The sequence below is a fragment of the Leptonychotes weddellii genome, chromosome 8 (genome assembly GCF_054177405.1).
Source record: "Leptonychotes weddellii isolate Sample4059 chromosome 8, ASM5417740v2, whole genome shotgun sequence".
NCBI classification, from domain to species: Eukaryota; Metazoa; Chordata; class Mammalia; order Carnivora; family Phocidae; genus Leptonychotes; species Leptonychotes weddellii.
This window is the reverse complement of record NC_138376.1, coordinates 41,141,973-41,156,182: the sequence shown is the minus strand read 5'-3', so window position 1 is coordinate 41,156,182 and position 14,210 is coordinate 41,141,973. Positions and strand designations below refer to the sequence as shown.

The 14,210-nt window shown below is 42.9% G+C and overlaps 1 protein-coding gene across 1 annotated transcript in view; it reads right to left on the bottom strand.

The window, feature by feature from the left end:
* LRRC1 (leucine rich repeat containing 1) overlaps nt 1-14,210 on the bottom strand; it is a 105,484-nt gene that overhangs the window by 54,054 nt on the left and 37,220 nt on the right. The window contains 1 exon segment of the mRNA XM_081827574.1: nt 4,027-4,107. Coding sequence (XP_081683700.1) covers nt 4,027-4,107 — 81 coding nt within the window.

Sequence of the window (14,210 nt, the reverse complement as noted above, 5' to 3'; positions counted from 1 at the left end):
TGGAAGCAATGCTTGTAAGGGCTAAAGCCCAAGAGATTCACTCATTTGTTCACTTATACCTTCATCATTTGTTCCTTTAACCATTTATTTAAGGAACCACCTATGTGGCAGAAAGTAAGGTGAATACGAGAGGCACAGTCTTGGTCCACTGTGATCCATAATCCAGTGACTGAGAGAGGTTTCATAAAAATAAGCCCAATATTGTGTGACACCCAACACTGGCAACCTCAGCCAGGGCCGGGAGAGTCTGGAAGTAGAAAGGGCAGGTTGCTGACTTGCCCTTTACTTGCCTCAATTGAGTTTTTATAATGACCGTATACTGCTTTTATAATTTTTTTTTAAAAAGTCGTAAGGAGAAGTAAACTTGGAAACACCAGGGGTACATGCAATTATTAAAGGGTCCTGGACAGAGAGAACTCTGCCCGTGGTCTTCAATACTTAATAGGTAATAACCAGGCTTAAAATGTCCAGAGTCCACTCTGGTCCTAGCCCTAGTTAATGACCCGACTCCAGGAGAAGAGTATCGGTGGCCGGTTACCCCCACCTTTTGCCTTCTCGGTCTGCTTCTCTGGCAGCAGCAAAGCCTGCATAGCTCATTCCCAAACATGTCCACATTACAACCAGAGGGTTATGAAATTCCTCCATTAATTATATCACAGTTAGCTATCCAAGACATACAGCACCATCATGACCGCTCACATCCCTGAGAACTGGCAGATCCAGCAGGAAACAGTGACTACTGCTGTTTCCTCCTGGAAATGGTGATCGTTGGTGTTTTTCAAGCCTTCCTCTGATCCCTCATAGTCCGGGGAACAGCATAAAACAACAAACGATGTGCACTGTAAACCACTTTTGACATCGCTTTTGTTGTCACAGATGACCTCCCAGATGCCAAAACCAATGGGAACTTTTCAGTCCATGTTTATTGACAGCTCCACCCCATTTTACCCTGCAGCCTTTCCGAATGTGCCTCCCTGCCTTTGGTCCCGCCTTTGGTTAACTCCTGTGACTCTCCCATGTCTCATCAGTCCTTTCAGGAGGGTGCTTGCAAAGGTGCCGCCGTTCCACAGCCTGTGCCTATAGCTTCAGCCATGACGACAACTCCATCCATTCATCTGCAAGCTTTAGCTCCATCCCACAAGCTCAATCCCCTCTATGACACTTAATGTGATGACACTGCTCGCCATTCTCCTGCTGGGCCTTTTCTACAACGGTGCTGACGAATCCTTCTGCTGTTCCTTCTCAGAATCTTAGAGGGGGCCCTCTTCCTCTGCTTTCCCTGAAGCTAATATTCTGCATGCTCATCCCCCCTTCCAACACCACATCCTCCCTCTCTCTGGGAGTGACCTCATTCATGCCCGTAGCTTCAACCATCACCTACACATGAATGACCCCTAAACATTTATCTCCTGCTCAAATTTCTCCCCCGAGCCTCAGACCCTTACACTCAGCTGCCTACTGAACCACCTCCATTTAGATATCGCAAAGCATTTCACCCTCCACATGCCCACAAATACACTCATCTTTCCCCTCCAGGCCTGAGCTCTCTTTAATGTCTCCCATCTCTTCTGCACTGGGAAGTGAGAATTCATCCTCTCCCTCACCCTACCCCTCCACATCCAGCAATCTTCCCACTTGTCACCCGCACCCCTGGTCTGGTACCTCCTTTTCTCCTGTTCCCCTATCTGGTCTTTCCCTTGGCCTTCTGTATCCAGGCTGCTCTCCATCAACTCCATGTTCCTGCTAGTGCCAGGGTGAGATGTGAGCCACTCCCCTCCTGGAAACCATTTCACAGCTCCCCACAGCTTTCAAGAAAACATTCCTTAGCCATGCATACAGAACCTTCATGATTTCACTGCCATGCACTCCAGTAATACCTTGCATTTCCCAAATTCATCAGGCTATTTCAAACCCTCAGACCCACACTCGTGCCATTTCGTCTGCCCAGAAATATCCTTCCTGTACTTTATCTCTACCTGCTACTTGTTCCTCAGAGCTTGAGGGACATCCTTCCCAGGGGGAATCCTTCTTCATATCCCCTTCCCCAGGAATGATCAGAATGATCAAGACCCTCCCTCCCTAGACTCCTTCAGGCATCCTCTGAGATTTTCCACATAGTCCTGGTATCACAGATGGACTTGGTCCCTCCACTCTTGTACCCTAAATCCCTTGAGAGCCATCACTAAACCGACTTGCTATCTCTCGCTCCCAGCACGTAACTTACATACCTGGTGCTGGTTAAAAATTCAAGAAGTGACTAAAACTTATTCTAAAATTCTGTTCTTGCTCCAACCTACCTCATCTCAGTGAAACAAACATTCTAGCCAAGACTTCACCAGTGCTTGTTGTGCTTTTCATAATGAAATCTGATGCCTTTATTTAGAACATTTCTTTGAGCTTATCTCTTCCCATATGGGTCCCTAAGGAAGGTCAGAAGAGTTGGTAACACAGAAAAGAGGGATTTTGGAGATAAGATTAAATTCAATTGGCAGCAGGAAAGGGCTCCAGACGACCAAAGCATCTGCTAAGAAAATGCCAAGCAGCTACAGGGAGGAGATCTCTCTGCCATGCTCCAATTAGTCAAAGCTGAAGGCTGACCAGTCCATGACAAAAGCCAAAGGCAGGGACCTTAATGTAAAGGAACAGCAACAGACACCTGTTCTCTCTAACTGCCAATGTGCAAAGGCCCTGAATAGACTGATGATTTAAAAGGTGTGTGAGGAGGCATAGAGCGAGTTGTGACTTCCTGATGCAAAGGTGCTCCCTGTAATTGTGATAAAGTACACGCCCATGGCATTTGACTCAACTTATGCCTAACTTCAGGCTGGCCCAGGCCCTTGCCATGCTGTGGCTCTTCAGTCCTAGTCAGTTAAACAGAGGCCGCTATGCAAATAGTCAGCTGAGGAAAGGAGAGATGCCAGTGACCCTCTCAGTCCCCTCCAGCGGTGAGCTGCCTCCCCCTCTTAGCTTAGGCCTCCCCTGCGACAGCTCAGTCCCCTCGGCCCCTCTGGTGTTAACTCAGCAATCCCTCCCGGCTCTGGGCTGCCTTTGTTTTGGACATATGTCAAGTTACCAGTGCTCGGTCCTCCCACTTTTGTCTAATTTGCTCAGACCCCCTTGTTCATCTTGACCCACTGCTCACCAGCCCAGGTGAATGGAATAAGGCCTATTCTTTAATACCTCACAAAACCATCAAACAAAAGTGGAACGACAAGGTTAAATACTTCAAGATATCAACTCTTAACGTGTAATGGTACTTGCACCAAGCACCTTCACAAGCAAAGTATATGTTAGGTAAATACAGAACTAACTGCTTCACAGTACCTGAAAAGCAGGTGAGCACGTATGCTTGGTCTGCTTCTGCCCACATTGTTTCCGTATGTACCTCTGTAACTACATGGCCGTAGGAGCTACCTGGGCCTCCCTGACTTCTTTCAACACAAAAATCCCAAATCAGGTAGAAACTTCTAAACTGCTTATTCACCTCCTCCTTCTGTCTGTTCGGCTCTGAACTTACCACATCTGTCTGGAAATTCCCCTGTCCTGTCAGTTACTTACCTAACACCAATCCTACCTTTGAAACCTACAGCTTCCTGTTGTGTTAAAGTTACAGATCTGTTCATATTTTCTCCAGGAAGATAAGAAGGTAGGAGTTAGGGACGCCTGGGTGGCTCAGTCGGTTAAGCGTCTGCCTTCGGCTCAGGTCATGATCCCAGGGTCCTGGGATCGAGTTCTGCATCGGGCTCCCTGCTCTGCGGGGAGCCTGCTTCTCCCTCTGCCTCTGTCTCTCTCTCTCTCTCTGTCTCTCATGAATAAATAAATAAAATCTTTTAAAAAAAAAAAGAAGGTAGGAGTTATTAATTAATCTGCCTTTTAAATACTTCAGTATTTAACAACAATGAGATGGGAAACGTTCACAACCCATAATAAGTGAATAAAAGTAAGATACCTGTGCTGCATAATCCTGATTTTGTGAAACTGGTAATAAAAGGGAAAAGAAGATAAATAAAATACATTAAAAAACACTACTGATGATTATTTCTCAGCAGTGGGATATAAAATTTTTACACTGGGGAGACAGAACTGTGATTTTGGAGTCTAACAAGCCTGGGATCAAATACCAGTTCTACCACTCATTAGCCATGTGCCCAAGAAAAAGTGTTTAATCTAAGACTCGTTTTGTTTTGATTGAGGTATAATTGATGTATAACCGTACTTAAGTTTCAAATATGCAGCATGATGATTCAGTATTTGTACATACTGTGAAATGATCACCACGATAAGTCTAGTTAACATCTGTCACAAGTCTTTTTTCTCGTGATGAGAACTCCCGTGGTGAGAACATAGTCACAAGGTTTTTAGTTTTTTGGTTTTGTTTTTTCTTGTGAGAACTTTTAAGATGACTCTAAGCAACTTTCAAATATGTAGTACAGGGTTACTACCTATAGTAACTGTGCCAAATATTACATTCCCATGGCTTATTAATGAGACTCCATTTTCCCGTCTGTAAAAAGAGGATACAAGTGTACTTCTTGGAGCTGATCCGAAGATTAAATGAGATACTATAGGAGATGATACACAGGAAGTGCTCAGCCTTCTAGCTGCTACAGAACTAGCACCCAGTAAATATTCTGATAACAGAGATTCACCCAGTTCTCTTGGTTTTCCAATAATATGTCTTTCTGTTACACTATTATTGATTCTTAATAATGGAGAGCTACACCTGCTTCCAAGGGACATTCCTTTCGTCTAAGCTCTTTTCTTTCAAAGGTAAAAATCCTACCCAGTGTTAGTTTTGGGCTTTCCTTGTTCTACACTCCTAGCAAGGCACCAATCTTATGTGATTGCGAGCTTTTGCCAAACCAGTATAATTACCTTAGAGATGTGACATCACAGCTTATTGAGAAAAAGCCCCACATCTTTCATTAGATGCTGTTCCATTTCTGGCCAAAGAAGATTTACAAAGCACCCCTTACGGTGGGCCAGTTCTACAGGCAACTGAATTCATTTACTATGTAGATTTCTAGGAGTTTAAATGTCTTCAAACGATTTTTCCCTGTTTTTATCTCTGAATCTGGGGAGTACCTACTCATAATATTGTCTACATCCTTTCCCTAACATCCCCTGAAACTAACAGCCCTACCTTGATCACCTTCAATAATTAGCAGGGTCGCTCCTCTGGGTTTCTTACCTCAGCCCCACCATAAAAAGGAGTCTGATTTGGGGCACATCCCAACTTCTTCAAGCCTCAGTTTGCTCCTCGTTCACCCTGAGGTGCTTCCACCCATCTCACAGGGCAGCGTGCGCGTGAGACAAAACACAAGTGCCTGCCCTTGGTAGCCAGCGTCTAGACGGCACCGCAGGCGGGAACCTCCCTCACCTGCCTCACCTGTACCACTCCAGCCTTCAAACTTGTGGTGTCCTCACCCCTGCCCTGCCTTCTTAATCTCACAGTGCTGGTTCAGATCTCCGTGGCCCAACATGAAGACGATGAGGGGATTAATTACAGCGGCTAACACTGTGTGCTCGTTATGCACAAGGCACTGTTCCAAGCACTTTACATACCCAGCCTCTTTTAAGGGTGACAGCACTTCTATGAAGTCGGTGCTATTATAACCTCCACTTGACAGATGAAGAAACTGAGGCACAGAGAGGTTAAGTAACTTGTTGGAGATGGTGATTCCTGGCTTGAAAACCTTTCATTTTGCCTAGAGCAAATGCTTTAAACATTCCCCAAATATAAAATTCTAATTTTCAAAATATATTTTAGTTTCTAAAAATTCAAATTAAAAAACATACTTGCAGAGGTTTTATGCTAATTATTAGGATCAGTGGCTATCAATCATGTTCATCTATGCCTGGGTTTAAAAATTTTTGTGCAGATGTGGGAAGGCAGGCTACCTCATCCTCCTATGGACATGTATCTAAATTTCCTATAAATGAATCACTCACTGGGAGGTTGGGACAGTGCCACAGAATCTTCCGCATGTGTGTGTGTGTGTGTGTGTGTGTGTTTACTAGGGCAGCATGTGATCAGTGACATAAAAATCATACAATTCCAGCATTCAAATATTTGCCAGTTGTGGCAGATGATGCTAGTGCTTACCAATAGCGAGGTTTCTCTTCCTATACAAGTATCTAACTGCATTTCCCAGCGTCTTTCAGTTAAGCTGGGGACATAAAATTGGCCAGTAGAACATGGGTGGAAATGATGTACAGCACTTCTCGACATGACCCATAAAAACTACCCATGCAGGGGCGCCTGGGTGGCTCAGTTGGTTAAATGTCTGACTCTTGATTTCGGCTCAGGTCATGATCTCAGGGTCGTGAGATCGAACCTGGAGTCAGGCTCCACACTCAGCAGGGAGTCTGCTGGGGATTCTCTCTCCCTGCCCCTCCCACCCTGCATTCGGGCTCTCTCTCTCAAATACATACATAAACCTTTAAAATAAAATTGCCCATGCACAATCCTCCAATTTCTCCCCCTCCCACAAGGACCGTGGAGGCTACTAGTTGAGTGAAGATGTAACATTACAAGCAGCAGCCTGGATTCTTGACTGTATAGGGCCTCTTACTACCTACCTCCCTAGTCTCTGCCCACCCACTTTGCTCCCGAAATACACATACACACTGGACTGTAAGTTGAGCAGTAACAAAGTTGAGCACTTGAGTTTTTGGCTTTTTTTTTTTTCTTTAAATCGATAGTCAGTCTATCTTGACAACTGCACAGAGCTTAGCATTTCACCTGACAGAACAAATCCTTTACAACACAGTAATAGTCAGTTATACAATAAAAAGAGAAAGAATCCCATGACAACTCATATAGTTTCAGTTCTTATTCTTACGCACTGGATGCTTCTTTGATTTTTGATAAATCTTATAATTTTCAGTGAATATCTAAAAGACAAGCACTGAGATATTTGCATTTTTAATGATATTGTTGACTTTGTAAATCTATAAGAAGCATTTGAAAAAAATCTCCAACAATAACAATGACACTAGGCTGAGGAATCCATTCATTATTAACTCCCTCCAAATTTACAACTAAAATTTAATAAGAATTTTTAAAGACTGCCTGATTTCAACCTCAAACCAAAAGAGCCCTACTCTTCCTTCAAGCTTCTTTCAAATCAGTTATAGTTACTGACATGGCTCTGCCTGTCCCAGCACTTTATTTATGTAACAGTGTAACAGCTGTTATGTGCAGTTCCTCACATAAGTCTGTTGTGCCTGTAGATTTACCTCCTTAAGGGATGGAAGAATAAGACAAAGAGCCTTACACAAATATAGTAGGTGCTCAATAAATTTTACTTAAAGTAAAAAAATAACTATTATTATTATGGGCTATAGTTGGTAACTGTAAGCATAAAAAATAAGAGGCCAGGGTCCAAGGCTTTTTCAAACCTAAAAATAATTCAGAATCATAATTCATTATTAACTTTGAGCAGATATGTTAGGTTAAAGATTTATTCAACACTTATAAAGATAATTTAAAAACCAAATCATTTCTATATAATCCTCAAGCTGCAGTTCTCAGTACTGCTCCTCAATCACTTTCTCCTTCTTGGATCCTTCATCCCTTTCTAATTTGGGTCTTTTCCAGCTTAATAAGCTCAGAGAACCATTTGCATTCATGGAAGCATGTCTCTGTCACCATCCTGACGAAGAGATGCCATCCAGCCTTTAGCCGCCTAGGGGCTCAGCATCACTTGGCTCAAGGCAGATTCACATGACAAAGTAGGTGACCTCAAAATCAAAATGAAGCAATATGGTTGCTCACTTACAATCACTTTCAGAGCTGGAAACTGTCAAAGTGATGCCTACCTAAATTGCCTAATTAAAAAATGAATAGAAACTGTCACCCCACGTTACAGTTTTGTTTTATTTCAGGAGAAACCAGTTTAAAAAAAAAAAAAACAATTATTTTTGTTTCTCTAACTTTGCCAAACTTAGCTCTATGTAAATCCACCATTGTTTTTGGAAAATTTGGCATCGTTGAGCACAGCATTTAGAGACCAAGTGAATGAATGAAGTGGGCAGGAACGAGGGAGGGAGGCAAAGAATTTAGAGAACCTCAAACTAACCAAAGAGCTTGTTGACCTAAAAAATATATTCAGAGGTGTTATTCCCAAGTTTGAAGGTTACCATCTCTATTATAAACCTGCTAATTAAAAAAAAAAAAAAAAAAGCAAGAGAGAAAGTTATGTAAACCTACAACTTTTCACAAAAGTCACAACTTTTCTGGTAACAGGGAATTAAGCCATATTACCATAATAAATAGCCATAGTTTACTCTTCTATACATTCTGACAAAGCAAGTACAAGACAAGCAACCTAGGGAGACCCTTCTAGATGACAGGAAAAAGGATTCAGATATTTGGGAGAAAGGCTAAGAAAAAAATGTAAAAAGTGTCAAATACGGCCATCAAAAGGGATCTATAGAATCAAAGGTTTAATTTCTGTAGATTATCTGAAAATAAAAATGCATAATATTCAGACTTTATTTCACTAGTGGAATCACTGTGCAGCATATCTCCATAATAGTTTATTTAGCAAGCTTAAGATTTTTTTTTTTTAAGGCAGCTAATACTGAAAGAGAAATGTGAAAAAAATTTGTCTGTAGCCATACTGGATTCTTAGAAGATATGTGGTCATGAACTTCTAAGCCCTGTCTTTGTATTCTAAAAACAGATATACTGGAGAACACATTTAAAGGTATGCCTGCCCTTTGGTAGTTAATACATGGTTTTCAGAGCTGTTTCCATTGATCAGAAGTTTTATGGAACCCTTTCGAAACTGCTATCTGAAGCAGATCCGGAGTAACGTAAGATTGTCAGTGTCCTGCTTTGTTGCCTAAGTTGGCATTAAATGCCTAAGCTGGCATTAAAAAATGTTTGGCTGTTTTTAAAAACCAATCCACTCTAAAAAGTAAAACTACTAGTCTGAGGATATGCAAAATCATACACTACAAATCTGAAAGAGCTCCAAAAACATTTTGAGCAAAGGCTATGTTCTAAGAATTTCCCTTCTGATTTAACAATTTGTAACATTAAATTGTGATGTTCAATTTTATTAGCTAAAATATCATTGATGTTTCTTTACCATCCAAAAGAGGTGGGAGGGACCTGTTTGTACAGTTTATTTCAACTTTTTCAGTGTTTGAAATGGTTTCTATACCATTTTCACATTTCAACTCCCTAAAAAAAAAACCAAAAAAAACCCCTCTTTGTAGCATGTTAAGGTGATTAGAAATACCACATAAGTCTAATTTCTTTCCACCTCTCCTTTAAAAATAATAATTATTATCTGAAATTAAAACATGAGGAAAGGGCAGTTCTATTTTTTCCATATTAACCCTTCTTTTTTTTTTTTTAAAGATTTTATTTATTTATTTGACAGAGAGATAGACAGAAGAGCACAAGCAGAGGGAGTGGCAGAGGGAGAGGGAGAAGCAGGCTCTGCACTGAGCAGGGAACCCAATGCGGGACTCGATCCCAGGACCCTGAGATCATGACCTGAGCCGAAGGCAGACGCTTAACCATCTGAGCCACCCAGGCACCCCCATATTAACCCTTCTTAACAAAAGTGAAGGTACAAGCTAAGACAGAGAAAGGGCTCATGATGGGAAAGTGGCAGTTCTTGCAAAGGTGAGACAGCAGGCTCTGGGTTGCAAAGTGTCCTGCTCTCCAGACACGAGGCAGAGCGGCCCATGGACCTTCCCTTTGTGGGATGTCTCCTGCAATACTTCAACAGTGCTGGTGACAAGAAAACTCACCTACTGTAATATTAAGTCCAGCCGCTGGAGCAGGACGTTAAACAGCGTGCTAAACTTAGGCCAGAATTAGGCCCTGAGAAACGAGAAATCAATGGCTTGACTGTGGCAAGTCTGAAGTCTGCATGGGTAAAAGCTGGCTTCTGCCACACTTGTGGTGTGGGTGTATGTAGTTATTACCAAAAAAAAAAAAAAGGCTAACTGTTCCTAATTAAGTAGGAAGACTTTTAGGCACACTGGATTTATTGCTTGGCAGAAAGAGCTTTTTTCAGGGCACTCAGAAGCACCAAGACTTGATGTTATACAAGGTCATTTCAGTAGGCTTCAAAACTGGCTTTGGATTTCATTAAACAAACCCACAGCCACAGACCACAGACAGTGATCAGCATCTTGCGGCTGGACAGAGGACAGCTAACCCATGCATTTAATCAATGTCTAACCTCTAGACTTTGTGGGACGATGACCCTGCTGGTAGACAGGCGGTCCATCCACTCTGAAGTGTTGTCCTGGTGCTCGTGACGATTTGTACTAAAACAATCCTTTAGTTTCTTCGAGTCTGCAAAGCACTTAGCCAGGGTGTGCAGTCTCTGGCCATGTTTTTCTGCCCCGTAAGTGAGATAAATTCATAAGCTCTCTGGAATGAGATGCTCATACTAAGCCGTGGGATCTGTCCACACCAGCCATCCCTGTCCTTCACAATGCTGGTCCCTACTCGTATAACACCTGTGTTCTCTAGTAGTTACCTCATGCTTCTAAATCCCCCTCTTCAAAGCTGAGTGAGATTTATGTTTAAAGAAGCAAATTGCTTTAAGTCACTAACATGAATAAAAACTACTGCCCCCAAATAGAGTAGACAAATATAACGCTAAATATAATATAGTGTTATTAAACTCCACGAAGGCAAACCAAAAGGAATATTTTTTTTTTAAATGGTAACTTTCTCAACATGACTCATTAAAAACGGCTGTTTCGCGGCTCCACTTAAAATCATCTCTAGCAGTACCAGTGGTGTATGCCTTGCACTTTGGGGAAAACTGAACTAAATGGATAATGAGACAGTACTGTGATGTAAGTCAAATTACAGCATAGGCTATAAAATTCAAATTACTAACCCTTCAGGCAGGAAGCATGATGCATTAACAGAGTCTGCCTGAGATTCTTGGACAGCAAGATAGTGCTGTGGCGTAATTAATACCTTTTCTTACGTATCCGGAGGTCGTTTCCCTCAAAGAGCTAAAAATCAGTGAGCAGAGAAAACGGACACAGAGTCCAGGCATTAAACTATTTGCATTTTACCACAGAAAACTGCTTCAGAGCTTAATTCAGGGCCGTATGGTTTCTTCAGGCGTTTTAACACTATATTCAGATACCAATTTTATACACTCCAGGCAGCTTTTAATCTGTGTTCACGGGAAACACCTCGTTTTTTTAATTCCAAGTTTATTTTAGCTATTTGCCTGATTAAAAAACTAATCCACTGTCAGAACATGAGAAATCTGCCACTTTGCCTGCCTCTCTCTGGGTCTGCAGGAAGCGATGCCTTGCCCCCCTCCTCCCTAGGATACGGCCCAACGCTGTCAGGAGAGGCCTGTCCATAGCTGGCCTGGTGCTGAGAAGCAAAGCCAGGGCTCCCACCCAGAGTCCTGCCTGCCAAGCACGTCCAGCCACTTTGGCGGCAAAACCGTGCTCATCCCAAGCCTCTCTCCTTTTACCTATATATAACCTCCAAGCACCACTCTCTTTCTTCCTAAGCTCACTGTTCTTTCTAATACGACACATGATCCCCTTGACTTTGTGCCTGAAATAGCAGAAAACAAAGCCACAAAAGTCAGGGTTTGGAGGTCTTGGCGGTTCTTCTTGGTGTAGGACATGAGCCTGTAAAAACTTCTCCCCTCCTCATTGATAGATTTTTCTGGAAACAAACACAAAACTTGTCTTTTCTCCCTCACTTGAGCTAGGGAACACCAGGACAGGTCTAATTTTGCTCCTGGAATGAAAGCCAACTTGAGCTGAGGTCAGTAATAGCATCTTACCCTTTAACCAGCAATATCCTGAAGGTTTCCTACCTTCCATGTGAGAAGGTGCAGGACCGCTGGGAGCTGAGCAAAGTCCATACTCATAACCACATGAAGCTGCTGAAGGAACATTAGTAGTGAGTTTGTGGGTAGCGATGGCTCAGATCTTGCTACCTGGCATGTTCGGTGGGATCAACAGGGATGGCAGCCTCTGTGGGCTTCTTAGCAATGCAAAATCTGAAGCCCTTCTCCAGACTTACTGCATCAGAATCCATATTTTAACAAAATCCTATGGTAATTCATTGCATGTTCAGGTTTGACAAGCATTAATCCTATGACTTGAGTGGCCTGGTATTAACACCTTGCCTTCCTCCTCCATGGTCAAGCAATGCTCTCTGGAAAATCAGGAATTGAGGAAGCCAATAAAGGTCCTACCATGACAGAGACAGCCCTGGCTGTGGATCTGCTACTACTCAGGGACTGGGCAGGGACTCAAAAGAACAGCCTCTCTGATCATGGAGGAGCAGCCTCTCAGCAGGAGCAACAGAAAACCAGAGGCTCCAACAGGCCTCCAGACATAAGCCCAAACCCTCACAAATGCCTGTATCCATACAAACTAGTGGTTTTCACAATGCTTCTCAGGCTAGAGACGTTGCAACTTTTATTTACCTACTCAGTTGCCTAGAAAATTCACATTAATGTGATTTTATCTGCAAAAATAATAATAATAATAATAATAAGATGGAACAGTGAGATTTGCCTGACCTGGAAATAGCTCAAGACCCATGTTCCTGTTGGTTAAACTAAATGATGACCTTGTTCTGCTCTGTCCACATACACCACACACACAGACAACACACACTCACAATACACCACATACATACCATACACACACACACACACACACCACACACACATACACACACACATCTGTGCTACTGAGCCAGAGTAAGGCACTAACCACTAGGGGAAGGGGGCAGTTGACTCCCCTCGGCATTTCTAAGTGAGCCTGATAAGAAGGTGACAGGATCTGCAGGATCCTTCACAAAACTCCCAACACCTGCAGAAGGAAAGGAAACATTTTGTGTCCTGACAACTGACTTCGATGAAAGCTTAATTTCTTTCATCAACACGCTGGAAGGTATAAAGGGACACATGGGAGGAAGCATGTAGCAGAATGTTTGGCAAGAAATTGCTGATGTGAGAAGTGGTAAACCGGGGAGCTGCCAACGGCAACTGTCCACAGAGCGCCCGGTCACGTCACACGGGGCATCTTCACGCTCTATGTGTCCCCTCTCCCAAATAATTAAAGCCAGTACTTCTCCTCCTTCTCAAGGATTTCGGGCTCCTGCTTATTTTCCCTTCTAATGCCAATTTCAAAATTGCTCTTCTATTTCTTCAGATCATGTGATCTCAGTGACCGTTTTCCTAAGTCACTGCTTCCTTACAGAATTAATAGCCAGCTACTCTTTATAACGGAGATAACTGCTGCGACAAGGGAGAGCAGTTTCAGTGATATATACTTTAGATAAATGCGACATAGGATAGCCTTAGTGGCGATTCTGGCCTCAGACGCCTGTCCCATGCCACACTCCGGTGTAAGGGAAGCCGCCGCATCTGTGCTGAGGGGCAGGGCCAAGCTTTGCATTGCTCGTCACCCCTGTCCTGCGGCAGCCGATTCCTAGGGTGTCCAGGGACCTGGAGTTTATGGTTTATATTTGTCTTAAAAAGATGAGCTGGGTCAACCATTCCTCACTTAGAAATCTGTCACTAGCAAATAGATGCCACAGCAGGGGCAGAAGCCAAAAAGTGCACGGAAAGAGACCACAACCACTTGGGCCTGGAGAGGCCAGTTCCAGGAGAGCAGATCAGCAGGGAGGGAAGAACAGAGCACATACCAGCAGAAGCAGACACGCTGTCAGACAGAGAGAGGCCACGAAACTCCGAAGGTGGTGTCAGATGCCAGCTCCCAGCCAATGCTTTTGAAATGTTAGCTCCAGCCGCATCCTTACAATCAAATACCCTCTACCTAAACAGATCTGGGTCCTCTGCAACCAAATAAGCCACTCCAAAATGCACTAAATAAATGAATTTATTTTTTATCTTAAAAAATAGTAATTTTTTTCACTTTTTGCATTACCTTCAAACTAAGAAATAATTCTCAAGAAAAATAAAAGTAGACCCTATGTCAAGAACATAGAGCCTGGCCTAAAGACCATTTCCAGTTCATAGGATCTGGTAGATGACAGAAATTTCACAGCTGTTAAAAGTAGGGGGTAAAATCATTTTTCCTCCACCACGTTTTCAATCAAGTACTGATTATCACCGCTGTCTTATAACAGTGACCCACCAAAAAATTCTGTATCTGAGCCTTGCAGTTTCTGTGGAAGACATGAGAATGCAAGATCCAGACCTGAGGTTCAC